The 19,541-nt window shown below is 34.3% G+C and overlaps 1 protein-coding gene across 5 annotated transcripts in view; it reads left to right on the top strand.

Moving 5' to 3' along the window:
• Window positions 1-19,541, top strand: part of ROBO2 (roundabout guidance receptor 2) — a 579,902-nt gene that overhangs the window by 473,377 nt on the left and 86,984 nt on the right. For all 5 annotated transcript variants that reach the window (XM_079922998.1, XM_079922997.1, XM_079922996.1 and 2 more), the window contains exons 7-10: window positions 5,417-5,541; window positions 10,030-10,201; window positions 14,740-14,945; window positions 19,184-19,265. In XM_079922998.1, coding sequence (XP_079779124.1) covers window positions 5,417-5,541; window positions 10,030-10,201; window positions 14,740-14,945; window positions 19,184-19,265 — 585 coding nt within the window. The remainder of the gene's footprint in view (window positions 1-5,416; window positions 5,542-10,029; window positions 10,202-14,739; window positions 14,946-19,183; window positions 19,266-19,541) is intronic.

The raw sequence follows: 19,541 nt of genomic DNA, 5'->3' as shown, positions 1-19,541 counted from the left end.
TTTGTTCTAGTTCTGTGAAAAATGCCATTGGTAGTTTGAGAGGGATTGCACTGAATCCTATAGTATAGTCATTTTCACAATGTTGATTCTTCCAATCCAAGAACATGGTATATCTCTCCATCTGTTTGTATCATCTTTAATTTATTTCACCAGTGTCTTATAGTTTTCTGCATACAGGTCTTTTGTCTCCTTAGGTAGGTTTATTCCTAGGTATTTTATTCTTTTTGTTGCAACGGTAAATGGGAGTGTTTCCTTAATTTCTCTTTCAGGCTTTTCATCATTAGTGTATAGGAATGCAAGAGATTTCTGTGCATTAATTTTGTATCCTGCTACTCTACCAAATTCATTGATTAGCTCTAGTAGTTTTCTGGTAGCATCTTTAGGATTCTCTCTGTATAGTATCATGTCATCTTCAAACAGTGACAGTTTTACTTCTTCTTTTCCCATTTGGATTCCTTTTATTTCTTTTTCTTATCTGATTGCTGTGGCTAAGACTTCCAAAACTATGTTGAATAATAGTGGTAAGAGTGGGCAACCTTGTCTTGTTCCTGATCTTAGAGGAAATGGTTTCCATTTTTCACCATTGAGACAGACCTCTAATCTTAATTGACCTTTTTCTATCTGGATCTACTCCTCTGGAAAGCACACAATGTACTTTTCTTAAGGAGCTGTTGTTTTTAACTAGTACATGTGTAATTGAACATTGAATTGTGCCACTCTGTTTTCTTCATTTCATTTCTTGTTATAGCTGAAGCAATAAATTATCGTCATTTAATAGGTTAAGCAAGTCAGTCGTTACATCATAGTTACAAAAGATTTGTCTAATGCTTCAGGTTTTAGAGAAGACATAAAAAATATGTATTTTATAGTCTTCTGTCTTCGAAATATATGAGAATTTTCATTTCTATAACTAGCATATTCTTCCGGAGTTTATAACTCAAACCCTTTAATTCACATTGGGTTTAAATATGTGTTTTGGATTGTCATCCTGAGGACCTAGTTGTGTTTTTTCATATTTAATGAGAGCCATCATAGAAAATCCATTTTGTGTATAGCACACTTTGTGCTATCGTGCTGTGTTGATAAAATGCCACCTCTCTGCCTACTCCCTCCCATTGGTGCCATCGGCCAAGTACTGTTTTTTCAAACCATTTTCACTGCCACCTGGCAGAAATACTGAAACTGTGAAGTGTTATCAGAAGAATTGTTGATGCAGTTTTTCATTTTAAAACCTCGAAAATAAATTCCTTCAGCTGATATCCCTTCACAGAAGATTACAGTATAGGTCTTGGGCAGAGAAGGAGGGTCTACAGAAGTAAAAGTGATTGATGCAGTTGGTTTTGGTGGCTCAACTTCAGATGACAAGAAGAAAAGATGTACATTTTCAGAGACTTGAATACTTCTAAAATCTTTTGCTTTGTTAAATGCTTTAATATCTTTATTTTTTAATTTTAAAAATGAAAATGTGATTCTAGTTTCAGCAAGATCAGTGTGATTTAATTTTGGGTGACAAGAAGCAATTTGGTACATTATAAATACAGTGTATTTATAATAACTTGGAATAAAAGTACATTAGATATAAACATCACATGAAAGGATATTTCATAGCCTGAGTAACACAAATGCTGATAGCATTTTGTTACTAGTCTTTAAAAATTCATTACTGAGTAAAAACTCAAGAAACTTTGATTTCCTGGTCTTTTAGATTATATCATCAGTGGTAAATATTGCACTGTGATATTGCAGAATTTCTTTTTCCTTTAAGAATTCTTACAAAATATTATATTTAGGTGCTACTATGAATATAGCAATTCTCAACTGGATTTGCTGTCCCAACTTGCTAAGATTTTTCAGCCTCATATCTGCCTTTTCTCTTTTAGGAAGAGCATTCTTTCTAGAACACAACCTTATTATATCTTTCTTGCATAAGCATCTGTGAAAAGATCTCCATACTTTCTAGGGCAAAATTTAAGCTCCTTTAGCATAAATTATCTCACCCTACCTATGTCACTTCTGCATCTCTGATTTTATTTTTTAAATCATTTATATCCTCCCAACACATCTGCTTCCACAGGTCTCTGCCTGTGTCTGCCTCTCTCCGTCCCAGGTGACCTGAGTCCTCTCCATCTCGTGAACTCTTACTTGTGCTTCAAAGCACAATTCAAACATAGCCATCTCCTGGCATCTTTCCTCTTTTTTCCTCAGCACTTACTTGATCTAGTTTGTGCACTTCCACACTTTTTCGCCTGATGCCCCCCGCATGTTTCTATTATTATGCAAATCATATTCTGCCGTATTTGTTTTTATTTATTTATTTAATAGCAAGTCTCTGCCATAGGCTATGAACAATATTTTATTCTGTTTTCTATCTCCTGTACCAAGCAGAATGTATCATAGTTTGTAACCAGTCAATACATTTTTGAACGAGTAAATAGATGAATCATCTTTTTCAAAAAGTGGATCGATAGATGTGGTTATTCGCCAGTCTTTATTTTGGGGGTTATGTTTTAGCAGCTGTGTTAAAATTGTAGGATCTGGATTCCAAAAGCATTTTGCAAAATCGCTCATCTATCCAAAGGTTTTTGAAAGCTTGAAAAATCAAATTTAAGAAGTCTATAGTTTAATATTTAAAGTAGAAATGGTAATTTTACTGAGATAGATGATAGATAAACAGAGTAAGCATAATATGCTTAAAACTATAAAATATGTTTTCATTGCTTGCATTTGATGTTTCGTCTGATGATTTTAATCATGTGTATTCTCAGTTATTACATTTTAAAAATTATATAAAGAAGCATTTTATAGTTCATATGGGGCTCTAAATTTTTACTAACTAGTTTTACTAGCTAGTTTTGAGAACCATTTCAAATTCTTTCTGGTCCAAAGCAATACAGATGAACTTATAAGCTGTGTATGTGATTTTCATCACAGACTGTTAACTGATTTTTACTATATTGACTTTTATTTTAGTTTTTATTTTTGATAATGAGGTACAAGCTAAGCTACTCAGTACTTCTTACTTAGTGTCCATGTTGACAGTAAACTTTTTTTCATAGAATTACTAAGAAGGAAAGAAATATACATTGATCTTTAAATTTTTTTAATGTATATAATTTTTCTTAGATATTACAGATGATAGAGACCAATCTTCAGTATCTTTGGGGATAACTATCGGTGGTTTCACATCTCTATTGAAAAATAGACACTGCAGTGTTTTAAGAGTCGTACCTAAAGTAATTTTGTAATGTTGATTTAAACTATCATTCGTATTAGAAAAAATGGAACAAAAATCAATGTATCTGCTGATTCAGTGGAATTGTGTAGAAATAACAAGAAGATCATAAGAAGCAAGTAATCTCCTAAAAATACAGGGCAACATAAACCACGTCCTGTTCAAATAGATCCATAAATCTGGGTTCTTCATCCTTTTAAACTGAGTCTTCTATTATCTATAGCTGTAGAAGAAATTTCACTTAGTAGATTTATTCCTTCTGTCTCTGAGGTGTGTGTTGAATGTATTGAATTAGGAGGCAGTATAATAGGACACCAAAAAATAAGCCACTACAGATCTCTTGAGATTTTTGAAAAAATGCTGCTGCTGTTTGTATGTACACTGTACACTGTAAATCCTGCATGTTTGAGGATACCCTACATTTACTCCATTCTTGGACCTGCAGTTATGTACTCCTAAAGGACTGAAAGAATTCTGAGTAAAGGACTTTACCGAATGGTGCTTGCTGTTAAAATTCTTCAGCGTTCAAATTTTAGGACTGTGGCCATGTACACTGTGTTCTAAAACTTCGAGTTCATTTTAAAGTTTTTTTCTTGGTCATAAGTTTTCTAGTATAAACCAGGAGTTACACTGGAAACAGATGATTAGAAAAGTCATAGAATAAACATGCTGTTTTCTCTTCAACAGGAGTGGATTTTAGTATGAAGAAGATGTCCTTGTGAAAACGTCCAGTTACACAGTCTACCGTTTTTCACTTTCTTCTTTCTCTTTATAATTAGCCCCAAATTTAAATCTGAACTTCCTTAGCATTTTTACCCCATCCCTTTATTTTCTACTGGAGTTCCTTGTACCTAGGTCTCATTATTTTTGCCTACACCATTTTATTGGCCTTCTAGTCAGACTCCCTACTTTATTCACTGATCTGTCTCGCTCACAATCTATATACTACATTCATTAGAGAGTTAAAGCTTCCAAAATTTTTGCTTTACATTTATCACTCCTCAGCTTAGAAAGAGTCGGAATAAAATCCTCAGTTTGTCTTCTCAGGCCATTCTTAGGATACGAATCTATCTTTTGTAGCCAATGCTGTTTATACAATGGGGACTTGCCATTCCTTTGGGATTACACACTGTATGCTAGATGCGTTCTTGCTTCTTACACTTTGCTCAGTTAGCTCCTTGCTTGGAATATGTTCATTTCTCCACTTCTCTAAATGCCACCCCTTCCTCCAAGTCTCCATAATGTCCATCTCCTGAACAAAGCATTTCACAGCTACCTTAACACAAAGCGATCCCTCTCTCCTGAAGTCCTATCACACTTATGATGTGTACTATAATTTAAGTGCTTCTCCTCTGTGCTCTGAGAGCACCTCTATCATTGAACTTACCACAGCCTTAGAGAATTGTTGTTTTAATTTTGCTGTTGCTGTTGTCATCATGATCATGTTCTGTATTTTCTCTTAGACTATGAGTACCTTCATGGCTGCAGGGTAGATGATTTTATCTGTGTATCTTTAGTGCCCAGTAGGGGAACATAGTAATTGCCGAATGCTTATTGATGTAAATGAAATGAATTAAATAGAATCAACCACTTTCATATGTTTCTTTATATTGTTAGTTATCTTTGTATGTAATTCCCATCTCTTTGATTCTTTGGTATTTTCAACACTTCAATTCCTCAGGTCTAGAATATCAGCACTTTGAGAATAGGTATCATATTTTATTCCTTCTGGTATCCCTGTGCCCAGTACAATGTCTTGCAAATATTACAAGAACAATGAATGTTTGTTAGTAGATTGATTTCACAGGAAGGAGATATTTGAGTAATGCAATGCCTCTTTTTCTCTCTTCATTCAAAACACAAGACCATATTGGGAAACCATGTTTTTTCTTAAAAACTTTAGAATATCATTAAAAATCTATTTTCCTATGCGAGTATAGGGGCTGCAGGATTTACAGTGTACATTTAAAATGTGTCTACGAATACATTTACTTCTTTCCTCACATTTGATAGAGTGCTCGTTTTTCTTTCCCCATTGTGTTTTGAGAAATACTTAAAACTAAATCAAAAACTGTAGCCTCTGCCTGGCACTGAGCAATCCACCTAGTATCAGATTTTCTCTTTGATATATTTTTCTTTGTCAACAGTTTATATTGACACACTTTCTTTCCCTTTAAATTATAGCTCCTCCACAGTTTGTGGTTAGGCCAAGAGATCAGATTGTTGCTCAAGGTCGTACAGTGACATTTCCCTGTGAAACTAAAGGAAACCCACAGCCAGCAGTTTTTTGGCAAAAAGAAGGCAGCCAGGTGAGTGTAAGCCTTGACTGCTTTTCTGAAATCTCTGAACTCCCCGTCTCTAGTGACCCTCAAAGTTTGTCTTTCCTTTCTTGTTAACAATGTTGAATTTATTTTATTTCTGAAAAAGAGACCAATTATTTCTAAAATTAGTGGGAGTCAGATGCTTTAATATAACATTTTTTTTCTAGTGTTATTCTCTAATATTTTTATCTTACGTCAAATAGATACAATGCAGTGTAACCAAATTATCTGAAAAAGTCTAACCTGTAGCTGTTTAAAACCTCCTAACAGAAAGGTAAGTTTGCTTTCTCGCATTGAGCTACATTGGGATAAGTAAGTGAGTTAGTATATATAAAGCACTTAGGACATCCTGGGCAAACGTAAAACAGTCAAAAATATTTCCATTATTAATCAGCCTAGAAACTAGTTTCAACCCCCTTTCATAGATATATAGTATAAATACCTTTTCTTTGCCGTTAATTTAAGCACGCTTCCATTTGAGTAGGAGAAATATTTTCTTCCATCATCCCTTCTGGATTCCCTCATAGTGGGGTTAGACAGGAAATAATACATTAAATACCAGAAAAAAACCAACACTTGTCTGGTCTTTGCTGTGCCCTGGTTTGTCCTCTCCGGGCCCTCTCTGGGCAGCATGCTCTCTTAAGACTCTGCTAAAAACAAATTGAATACACCCGTTTTCTCATTTAGAACTTGGTCCAAACTTGGACTAGCACAAGCCTCTAGGTTCTGAGGCAATGAGTGGAAATTCCAGCCTAAACCAGATCAGAAATTGAGTTCTTTGTCTACAGACTTATCTGTGCATTCCTGAGGGACCTAGAGATATTTTCATTCTAGTCTCTCTGGAAGCGTTCCGAAGGAGGCATAGAGTTCGCAGGAAGAGACCTACTGGTGTTCCTCGTCAGCACCCTCTGGTGTTAGTCCAAGTTCTGGAAGAATTTCCTGGGCAAACATGAAAACCATGATTTAAAGTCTCAGGCAATCTAAAAACTTTGCCAGAGATGGAAAATGCCTTCGACTAAGTTAAGAGAACCTGTTGATCAAAACTCGTGTATGATTATCTGGGTAGAGAGACATCAGGAAGTTTCCCTCAGCCGTCATCTTGCATTGTTGTGAATTCCTATACAGTTCCGTACCACCCCAAGCTAGCAGTTTTAACATCTCAGTATGGATGGGCAAATTATCTTTCTTCCTTTCCTCAATGCTCTTTGTTGGATTCACTTACCCCATGATTTGTGGGATGTAAATATAGTGATGAGAAGGATAAGGTAAAGTTCTGGCCACTGTCTTATCCCACATCAGGATTGTTCCAGGACTTAATTGCCATCTTTTTTATCAGTTAGTAACAATACAATAGATTTCTACTCATAGACTTCCTTGATTCTTCACTTAAAAATTGCTTTCAAATGAAAACATCCCAAACTCTAAAGTGAGTGTAAAGCAACATGATATAGTTATAACACACTTGAACACACACATACACACACATGCCCTGAAAAAGGAAAGAATTCTAAAGCCATTTTCCCTCCGTATAATTTTTACAATCTTTGTAGCACTGTTTAAATTTACTGAAGCTCATCTTCTTAATCTAAAATTTGAGGATAATATATTTTACTTCACATAAATTATGAAGATTATGTGATTAAATTAGTTTATATGTAAAAATGCTTTACATATTTTGAAGGTTAGAAATGGGGAAAATGCAGAATGCATCTGCCTTCCCTTGTTCCTGGCTGAAGTGGCAAGTTCATGCTTCTGCTCAGGCCAGGCTGCTAGGGCCAGAGGTACCCCTCTGCCCACGCACAGAAGCTCAGCCCCACTCTGGTCACCTCTGTCCCCAGACCCACATCGTGCCTGAGAAGGCAGGAGGGGATGAGCCTGGAGAGCCCTGGTAGCCTGTCAAGATTCTCACTCCTGCCTGTAGCTCCTTCCCTCCACCCATTCGGGGAGGTATAGGGGCCACAGAAGTTACTTTCTCAAGCCACTGATAGTAAAGATATTTATGTGAATTTATTATTTATTCATAAGTGATACAAATATAATGATATAAAGCAATTTGATTGTTGCAGATTTACACTTTAAATCCATGTAGTGAGTTAAATCTCATTATAACTTGTTATCGTGTAGATACAGCTATATCATTTGTAAATCACGTGCCCTAAAATAGCTTCAGGCTTATACACGCTATTGCATGAAATGTGTATTGGTCTTGTGGCCCAATGAGCATGATATTTAAATATGCTACATTGTGTTTTAATGTTTTTTAAACAAGTAATGATCAAATAGCATTAAAGTATTTCTTTTTCTCTTATTTGACAAAGTGGCATGTAATTCCAGAGATATTAATCTCTGGGAAAAATTTTCGAGTTAGGTGATTGATTTGATTATAATCTTAGGCCTCCTTTTCTTTATTTCAGCCATCTCCCTCAAATTAGACAGAGGGGTCGGGGGAGAGAGGAAAGGGGAGAGAGAGAGAAAGGAGATTGTGAATGAGAACAAAAGAGAAATGCTTGAGCAAATTGTAAATTTTCAAATCATGAATTGGGACATTAGGAAAAATAAATTAGTCTTACTGTCTGCAGTATCCAATTTTTACAGTGATCTATGACTATCCATCAGTATAGAGAGTTAAGAGCCTGGACTTAATGGTCCATATTCCTCAATATGTGCTGATAATGCCAATTAGCACCCAGGCACTTCAAGGCGAGAAGAGCTCTGTAGAATTCCTGGGTTTTGCTTGTCATCCATTTTCTTTTGCCTATGTCATACAAACAGGGAATAAAGATGATGGGTTAACCTCAATCATATGCCATTTTCCGTGTCATCGAATCATTTAGAAGGTGGACTGATAACACATTGTAGAGGAAGAGATCCCGGAGAGAATTAAGCCCATCTGATGTATTAGTGCTATGTAAATTAGTATTCTAATGGCTAATTGTAGGAAAGTGCACACTTTGAGTTATTGTATCATTTCCAAGTGCCTTTAAAATTTAGACCCTTCTCTTTCAGATGGTTTATTTCAGTAATATATTTGGATTCCACAGGAGAATTAGCTTGCTCTCAAATTATGCTACATATGTATGAAATAGTCTAGCCTTATATAGTAATACAAATTTTATAGGAAGGCAATAGCATTTTGAAATTATATTCCTGGCATGCTAGCAAACATCACCTCTTTTAGAAAAGGTTTAATAACGTAGTATGTTTATGTAAAGTGGGCTTACAGTGTCACACTCGAATCTAATAAAGTGGACATCCATCATGTTGCAATAAAGAGAAGAGCTTCTAATTAAAGTAGGACCTCATTCGCAGGATTAAAGTCATTTAGGGTAATTGAAAAGTGCTAATACCCTATTTTATCCTCTTTCATTGGTATTACTTCAAGGGTAGAAATATTTTAAGGGGAAAATGTATCTTATGCCTTTAATTGAATGTTATTACCTCCTGATTGTAACATATTGAAACTGTTTAATTACAAACCTGGAAAATTAATTACTATGTCGAGAAACAGATCCCAGAGGGTTCTAATGTTCTTTTTTTGTAAGTAAATACAACATAAAAATTGATATGTCCTTATTTATAATCCAACTTGGAAGCATATCTCAATATAATTTATTGTATCCAAATTTTTTTTTAATTGAACAACAGTAAAGCAACATAGGTCATCCAGGTTAACATTACTGCTCTCCTATAAGAACGTTCACAATTTTGTGATTTGGCTGCTTGTATTAATATGAGTTATATAGGAAACTAAAGAACCTTTGATTTTTTGATAGGGTAATATTATGAAATTCTTTACCATCACACGCATCCTTCAGAAACATCCCGCATCTTCTTTTTATTTTCAGTGATTTGGTTAAGCTTGCTCAGACGGTAGCCTTTATACCTAGCTCCTTTCAAAGCTGTTAAAACCTGCAAAAATCTTATAGCAGAAGGAGATTCAGCTGTCTCTCTGTGTCAGTCTCAGTCACACACTTTTGAATACCTTTAGGAGAAATTGAGTTACTTATGTCAAATATTCAAAAGGGTCAGCAGAAAATATTTTTGCGTTCTCTAGTGATCTGCAGTTTATGAAACACATACACAATTGATGTTACATTCTAGATTCTCACGATGTTTTATGAGTTGAGTCAGATGAGCATTATTATGTCCATTTTACAGATGAGGAAACTGCATTTCAAAACTGTTCAGTAACTCACAGAAAGGCACGCGGAGAGTAAAAGGTCACGATCCAGACCTAGATGATTGTTCCTTCAGCCAGAGCATGCTCGCTTCTTAGAGCACATCATTTTCCCATGATGGGAAAAAAGTTTCCCAGTGAGACTCACTGTGTGGCCTTTAACCCTTTTAGTACCGTATTTTTAAATCTTTGTGTTTTCTTTTTCCAGCCACATTTCTCTAACTGCGGTAGCTGTTTTTAATATAATTTTCCTTCTGAGTGAGAAGAGGATCTTAGTAACATTGTGTTTGTTTCCACAGAACCTGCTTTTCCCAAATCAACCCCAACAGGCCAACAGCAGATGTTCTGTGTCGCCAGCCGGGGACCTTACAATTACCGACACTCAGCGCTCGGACGCGGGTTACTACATCTGCCAGGCCCTAACTGTGGCAGGAAGCATTTTAGCAAAAGCTCAGCTGGAAGTTACTGATGGTGTGATATTATTAGAATTTGTTTTCTGAAAATAATGATTTTTATCAAAACTATGAAATTCTCTGACCTTTTAGTTAAATCCTTAAAATTAATGCTTATCTTCTAAGTTTGAATCTAGGTGAAATAACATTCTTAATAGTTTCTAATTCTCCCTGATTTAATACCATTTACTTTCCCAAAGAAGAACATCAAACACAATCTATTTTATTCTTAAAAATATAGTGATGCATTATTTTAGTGAAATAGAAATAGGAATGTTAGCTGTATATTTTTATTCAGTCTTGTGCTGATATGATTGCTTCTAATGGATAGTAATAATCTTATTTTACTAGAGGAGAGAGAGAGATATAATCTTTATTATCAGTGGAAACAGAGATGACTTTTCACTTAGCCAATCACATTATGACATCCTATGATGTGTTAATTATACATTCACTAAGTTAAATTAATTAAATACCTTCCAAACTACAAATGGATGCTAAAACTATTTTTTTATTTGTATGTATGCCCTACAAATCTTAACTGAAGCACCTGATTCAGGTGAAAGTTGAAGACCATGCAGCACTCTTCATGTCTGATTTTTTTTTTCCCAAGAGCTTTTCTGTCCCAATTGACACGTAGGGAGTTTTAGATATTTGTGAACCTCTGAGCATTAATTTAAGCCATATTCTTTGATATCTTAAATTTAAAAAATCTCTCTTGCCCTCTTAGATTTGTGGGATTTCTGATTCTCCCCACACCCGCACCCTCCCCCTCTGGGTTCTGCGATAAAAGAGCTTTGGGCTGTGACCTCTCTGATTCTCTTCTTTCTCTGCTGAGCTTTCATGCAATTCAAATTTACATGTAGATTAAAAGGTCATTTAAAATTAATAGAAAGGCAGTATTTTTTTAATGTCTGCCCATGGTATTGCCTGATTCAGCGCCATGTCAGGAATGGGAATAAATAGAACAGACAAACATTAGCTGAGGGGATATTGAGTCGTTAATGGCCATACCTGCTGATGCAGCAGAGATTTACTGCTATGGAACTGAAAGAAGTCAGGTTCAAGGGTAATGGTGCCAAGAAATTCTTCCTTTACATGGACAAGATCGTCGATCCTTCAAACCTCCATATTTCTTTAAAATAAATAAAATATAATTATTAATCTTTTTTAAGCTCCTATGTTTTCTTCTACTAGGAAAAAATGTCTAGAAACATATACTTGGAAAATAAGGTATTCTGGCCCAAACCTAAGTTTTATTCTATACTACTATGAAAGATTCCAAATATAATGCTTACGAACTCCACTATAGCTGCTTATGGTATTTTACAAAAGACAGACTTTTAAATGTTTCTAAATGAAGAAAGTGTTATGAAGAAGGCAAACCATATTTGTAGAAACAAAGTTGATGATTTAGAAAAGCCAGTTGATATGACTGATGTGGTTCATGAAACAGGTGGATATTCAAAACTGTGCCTGATATAATGAAAAGGAAAACTTGTTTTGAGAAATTATGTTTGATGTTGACATAATCTCTCAGACCAGTAGTAATTCTAGCTTTGGTTCTGTGGTCAAACTGAAAAGAGTGATAAGGAAATTTAAATCTGTTGACTGAGATGTCTCTGAACATTTGGTTACAAGTGGCTTGAATATTAATTGCTACATTGATTTTTACTTTCGTAAGCATTCACAAAGTCAAGATCCTTTTGCAACAACATTGAATGGAGGTTATAGAGTTATTGATTTTGACAGTAAAGAAATCTAACTTCAAGACCTAAACACACACACACACGCACACACACACACACACACACACACACACACTTTATTATAAATAACGGTCTCCAAATATTAACTTGCCACATTGGCCGATGACTTCAGCTTTTATTCATAGTTTTGAACTTTTCAGACTGGTTAACAGTTTAATAATACGCAAGTCATCCCCTTTTGAACGTGTTGCTTGGTATGATCCAGGGCAGTTTAGAGCCAAATGAAATTCCAGTGTAGAATGAAAACATATGTCGTGTTCAGAAAAACAAGCAAAACATCTATAGCGATGTTTCTGTTGTTACAGTTTTGTACTTAGACTCCTTTCTTGGAAATATTTTTAACTCAAGTGTTCACATGAGATGAGATTGTTAATGGTGATGAAAGGTGCTGTTGAGTGATAATTTTACTTATTTTACTTATTTTACTTATTATAGGTAGAGCTAAGATCTTTAATACACTTGAATTTCAAAACATCCCTTTAAAAGACCTTCTTATTATTTCATTAACACTGTTCTTCATTTCTTTTCTTCTTTTAGAAAATTAGGAAATTGTAATGAGAATTCTGAGTAGAGCCAATAGAATCTAAAAGGACTGGAGAGAAGAAATGTACAATAGATGTCACATCATGATCTTATATGAATGGTTTATTGAGGATTCACAATGCATAGTTAGAGAAAACCATGGAATTGTTCACAGATCACTGGAAACCCTAAATGTTCATTTAACCTCTGACCTTAGTGTCATGGAAACTTGTGGTCATCTTTCACCCATAACATCCTTGAAACTGAAAGTTCTTTCTGGCCAGGAAATTTTCAGTTACTGTTTTGATCAAATTCATTTAAAAGACAATGAGCTACTCATTTGGGCAGTTAAAAAGAGAAAAAAGAAACTAATTGTATGTCCTTTGCCCATATATAATGATTTCAAGGATATGACAGTAAGAGCAGGTTATAAGACGTTACCAGAATTCTATATAGATATTTAATTTGAAACAAAGAAGTAACATTATATAAAATTTAATAGTTTCTTCTCTGGTAATGCAGACCCATTTTTCTTACTGAATTTTAAAATTATTCATAATGTTTGGTGAATTGGCCTTCCATTTTTGACTCAGAGAAAAAATAAATTCCACAAAGCATTCAACTTGAATATCTATTTGCACAATTATTGCCAGATATGTCAGAATTAGTATAATATTGTGCTTTCACATTCTCTGAAGATTATTTAATTTACTTCTAAAATGAAGAATTTGATCAAGAAAAGCAGTGAACTAAATGGATCTAATTTTTATTTGCAGAGAATACACAGAGAATCTTGTTTTCCTTAGGTTTTTATAAGGTTTTCTACATATACACACATTTTAATACATATTTTGATATAACAGGTTTAGGTTGATTGGAAGTCCACTCTATCTTGACATGCAGGAGACCTCTATTTTAAATCAAGATCAGTTGGCTTTCTCATGGTAGCCTCTAAAAGGGCTGTTTGATTTAATGTCTTTCGCCAAAACTGTGAACTCTACAAATAAAAATACATATAGATTGAGAAATATATAAACATATAAATGGGTATTTGTAAAAGTTGGTAGACAAAGGAAATTAGAGCATTAATAAGCAAAATGACTTTTTTTGATTATGTACATAGTAATCCAAGATGACCTTCTTGAGAAAAAGCATTCTTCACAGTTGCTTAGCAATAATTCAGATTCACCATCTTTTTCTTTTTGTGGAACTTATATATATATATTTAAATATTATATTTGTTATTATTATACATAATAAAGAGCATATTTGGATAATTAACCAAAACCTATGTGAAGTTTATAAAACTTTCTCTTACGAAATCCTTTCTTGGGCTTGGGTATATCAGTTTCATTGTGAGATGGTCTTCTAATGAATTGTAGATGAAAGCCTGCCTCCAATTGATTCCATATTTTCATTACCCATTTAAATATTACTATACATTCTGATACACTTCCTAAATCATTATATAATACTTCTAAAGGCACTGATGATACTGCTACAAATCAATATTCAATTAAAAAAACAGTGAACTATGTTTATGAAATTATGGAAAATTTACTCAAATGATCACAAAAATGGATATATATGTAAACACAAATTTTCATGAAAACGCTATTTTTGTCATGTCATAAATATGGTCTTTAGATTTTTTTGCTTAAAAGTATAGACTAATTAAATTATATCATCCACATTATATTACTATAATCTAGAGCCCAATATCACAATTTTAGAAATAAATTATTTATAGTCTAATATTTTAACGTCATCAAAATATTATAGTCTATATAAATAAAGCCAGCAACTGGTGCTATGAAGGTAAAATTATGTATTACTCATATATTTATAATAAAAGCAAAAGTGAAAATTGATTGTACTCATGTGATATTCCACAGGCTTTCTAAAACATGCATATGAGAGAAAAAATGGCCATTTTGCAAATGATTACGATAAGCTCTCAACATTTTAATTTTAATATGATTTAACCTTTCTAAGATGTCAGAATTTATCTTATCATCATCTTAATTATAGGTAACTCAGAGTAAGTTATAAATATAGTATGGCTTCAGTAAAATATGTACAGGTGTATGTATAGTAATTATAGATGATAGATTTATAATGGATGTAGAATATTACAGAAAAAATTGTAAGTAATATGTATGACTTTGGGGCTTTAATCTTACTTTTGATATAAGACTACTGATGATATAAAGACTACCAAATTTCATAAAATTAAAATATCCTGAAAAATATCTTTGTCCTTTAGTTTTGACAGATAGACCTCCACCTATAATTCTACAAGGCCCAGCCAACCAAACGCTAGCAGTAGATGGTACAGCATTACTGAAATGTAAAGCTACTGGTGACCCTCTTCCTGTAATTAGCTGGCTAAAGGAGGGATTTACTTTTCTGGGTAGAGATCCAAGAGCTACTATACAAGAACAAGGAACCTTGCAGATTAAGAATTTACGCGTAAGTAATGTTGGAATTTGTATTTGGATCTTCATCTCACAGAAGTACGTACTTCCCTAGGGAAACACTGTGTTGTGAAGTTAAAATCTTACATCCCTGCATAATTGCTATACATTTTATTATAGACCCTGTTATTTCTTATTTTACAAATGACAAATTGAAGTTAGAGGGAAGTTCATTGTCCTTAAGTTCGTTATAAGCTCATAACAGGCCTAGAAACTTTTTATTCCTTCATTCTATCCTATATGTATGTAATCAGTGAAACTAAAAAGGTTAAACACATAAAGTTAATGATAGTAGTAGTACATTTAAAATAACTGAAAATGAGAAATGCTTCTGATTTACTCTCATGAACAAGGGAAGTTCGTAATGAAATGTGGATAAATTGGCTCGGCCAAACAGTTATGTGGAAAGTAATAAAGAGATGAGACTGATGACTGCATAGGAAGCAGGTTTGGCTAGTTGGTAAAAGTATCTTACATTTTAGGTAAAGTTGCTGTGCAGTTTAGGTTTAAATCTGTGCCCAAGAACAAGCCATTGCTGGTCTTTTAACAGAAGATGACGTGATAGAAAAATGACCATTCCTGACAAATTACCAAGTTAGACTTGCTACAGGAGCAGCTCAAAATAAATGTTTACTTCTGAATATTATATTAGCTATCTACTGCTGTGTAACAGTATTAGAAAACACTTCACAACACTTGTGTTGTTAGACTCAAAACAACACGTTTATTATCTCATACCTTCTGTGGGAGTCTGGGCATGACTTAGCTGGGTCTTCTGCCCTAGGGTCTCACAAAGCTACAGTCAGGGTTGTAGTCTCATCTGAAAATGGACTGGGGATCAGTTTGCTTCCAAACAACATAGTTGTTAGTGGCATTCAGTTCTTAATGGCTATCAGACTGGTGACCTCAGCTTCTTGTTTGCTGTTCACTGAAGGCTGCCTGTGGTTCCTTGCCATGTGGATATTCCCAATATGATTGTTTGCTTCCTCAAAATCAACAAGGAAGAGAGTTTTTTTGCAAGGCAGGCTTACAATCCTATATAACATAATCACAAATGTGACATCCTGTCACTTCCATGCCATATTCTATTGGCCAGAAGTAAGTCAACAGGTCCTCCACACACTCAAGGTGAGGGATTACACCAGGTGTGAATACCAGAAGGATGTTATCATGGGGGCCACCTGCCCTCCACAAGTATATTCAGTTCATTCAACCAAATATAGAAAGCCTCCCCTCCATGTAGCAAGCACTATGCTAAAGCTCAAGAGTATGTCAGAATAGTCACAAGATTGGGAATGAGGGTCAGAATTAGGGTGGTTGATGTAATAGTACATGAAGAAAAATTGACTGAAAATGATTCAGTGGAAGAACAATTAGTAGCATCTGGTATCTAGGTATAAATTGGGAACCAAGGTGATTCAAAAACAAACAAAAAGGTGTTGCATTTTCCCATTCAGAAGCCTGAGGAGGAAGATAAATTATTTTTATTATGTGTATTTTCAAATGATCACAACGGGGAGTGTTTTTTTCTTACAATGTAAATTATTTACAAGCACATGTTTATCAGATGTGTAAAATACGGCCACATAACAAAAAGGAAGAATGACTTTTTTGTAGTGTGCACATGCATACACAAACACAAATCTTTAATTTGTTACTATAATGAATGTATATATTGTTTTATTTTAATTTTGAGATAGGCATTAATTATTGCTCTAAGTAGACAAAATGCTATCAAATTCAATTTAAAGAAAAATAAATTAATACAGATTTTTAGCCTGTCTTTTTATTTATTGTAAATTAATTGTAAACCTTCTTTGGACAAAATGGGAGTTATTAAAAAATTAATGCCAGCTCTCCTTGAGTAAACAATTTAATCGCTCTCTCTGAGCTAAAAGCAGACTTCTTGGGCCATGGAGGTTAATGCATTTCCACTGTACTGCTGAATTAAAGAGTGTGCTTGAACAGTCAAGACCCCCAATAGTGTTTAAAAGAAGCAATTAAAGGTGGGTGCTTGATGATGTCAAACAAAGTTTGAGCCCCTCTCTCAGGCTTCTGAGTAGTTTTTCTGAGATGCATATGCATACTCCTGGGAGCTTGTCTGCAGCCAGCTACACAAGGAGAAAAGGAGGTGAGAGAGTGTGCCAGCACATTTGTCTTTTTCAAAGCACTGATTAAGGACGAAAAGAGAAGGATGGAAAAGATATCAAGCACTCATGACCAGAGAAGACATTATTTAAAGTTAAAGGAATGAAAATGAATATGGTGATGATGATGATAATACAAGAGTGAGCTTTAGCAATGTATTTAGGGTTTTCATATCACTTTTGATAAACTCCACAATGAAAACATTGTTATTTTTTCTGTAAGATGACTGTCTTTAACAGAAATAAAATGTTTTACACTACTTCACTGATACAGTCAAGAGAGGGTTTCTGTAGATCATATTCCTTTAGATCTTACTTTCTTTTCCAGTACTTAAAGCAAGGGGGGAAAAATAGTGTGATGAACACTGTGTTCTCATGGTCCAGTAATTGGTAGCTGAATCCGTTTCTTCTGAGGAGAATATTCCAATAACCATTAAAACCTACCGACCACAGCTAATGTCAGACTTGTATCTCCATACAATGACAAGGAGGTGCAGTTAAGAAGCATTACCTAGTACTCTTCTTTTAGCATTTGCACATAATAACAAGTGCTACATTTTAGTTCAACTGCTATAATAAAATGCAAATTTTTTACTCTTTCACAGACCATATTCAAATGAACATCCCATTAAAATCCAGCCTCGGCTCATTATATTTAGTTTGTGAGTGATGCTTCTTAAAAGCAAAGATCTAATGACTATAATGCGTGCACAGCCACATTTGAAAAAATGGCTCTTTCTACAATGGCTATTCCCCCATCTTGCCTCACTATAATAGAAGACAATTGTACAGAGATAACATAATATGGCAAAGAATGACGTGACAGAGTAATCTGAAACTTAGGTTAAAATACATAATGCCATTTAAAAGCAATTAAAATTGTGGAACCGCAGTAACATCCAGGCACTAATGATTTACCCGAGAATCAGTTGTGGAAGGTTGAGTCATCAATACACTTACATTTTGAACCCAACAGATATTATATTCCATGACCTCCCGTATTTTATCAACAATTAGACTCACTCTCATCGTGGAATTTTAATTCTACATCTTCTGCTTTGCCTTATTCTGTTTGGTCATCAGTTTCTCTTCCCAGTCTCGCTTTTCCTTCACCCCTAAACTAACCTGAATGAATGTTGTTTGCAATTTAAGCCCGTGGGGCTCAACCACAGGGAGGATTTTTGATTTACATATTACCAAACTTGAAGATTTTGTCAAGGTATAATCACGGAATCTTCTGCCTTTTAACATTTACAAAAGGGAACTCTTGATTATATTGTCAACTATTCCTCAAATTCTTTTGCCGCTCTTCAATGAATAACAAAAACATTTTTTGTAATCAGTGAAAGACAGTTTTTAGTATGCTTTAAAAAGTGTTATGGATTAGATGATTTCTATGACCATTTCAGCTCTCTATTGCAATGATTCCATGGGTATCGTTTGCTTGTTTTTAATGACACAACTTTATTTCATTCACTGTTACACTGCTACAATTTTAATAAAAGTGAGCACTGCACTCTTTAAAAGGAAAGGTTTAGTTTTCCTTTTTTAAAAAACAAAATTTCTTCTTCACTTTTCTCCATGTCTTTAAAAAAAAGAAGATCTGCCCCCATATTATCTCAGTGCTTATTTACTCCTGGGTATATTTTATTCTGTGAAATACAGTTTACTGATGACAAAGAGGACAGCTTTGCATTACTGATCTCTGAATGTTTATAGGATGCTGAAAACTTCTGTCCTGAGTTATCCATATCTAACTCTGACACAGTGAAGTACCAACATAAGCTGGAATTAAAAGATAAGGGGATTGCTATGGAGGCAAATAGAAAGACAACTAAAGTTTACAGACAAATAGCATTTAGTTGTAGAAATATAATAAGAATCTTTGAATCACCATTATGAATAAAATACATGATATGAGCTTATTTTAATATTTTACATGTGCATATGATTGACTCTAATGTATAATTTGGACAGCCAAGTGATATATCACATTTTCACAGTCAAATATTGCCTTGTTGAGATTGAGTAATTATTCTACAAATCAATTAAAACAATTTTATTCTCCCCCTTCTATGCACACTAGATTTCTGATACTGGCACTTATACTTGTGTGGCTACAAGTTCAAGTGGGGAGACTTCCTGGAGTGCTGTGCTGGATGTGACAGGTGGGTTCTTTGTGAACTATTTTAACAGAAGAAATCTTGAGCCAGTTTCAGTGATTAGCTCATTATCAACTAACAAGTTAAAGAGAGATCAATATTTTAAATTTATTGAATGTAAGAACTAAGCTTTACGCCACTTTTTCATTTCTATACCTCTTGGTACGTAGCATTGCATATATGAAATGTGATACATTTGTCCTTAATAATCTTGTTATTTTATTTTCTCTGTCTAAAGAACAAGCAATTCTAGTGATCATGTGTGAAAGTAAATATTTACTA

Source organism: Stenella coeruleoalba, assembly GCF_951394435.1.
Source record: "Stenella coeruleoalba genome assembly, chromosome: 5".
Lineage (NCBI taxonomy): Eukaryota > Metazoa > Chordata > Mammalia > Artiodactyla > Delphinidae > Stenella > Stenella coeruleoalba.
The sequence above is the reverse complement of the archived record's forward strand: the minus strand, read 5'-3'. Positions and strand labels throughout refer to the sequence as shown.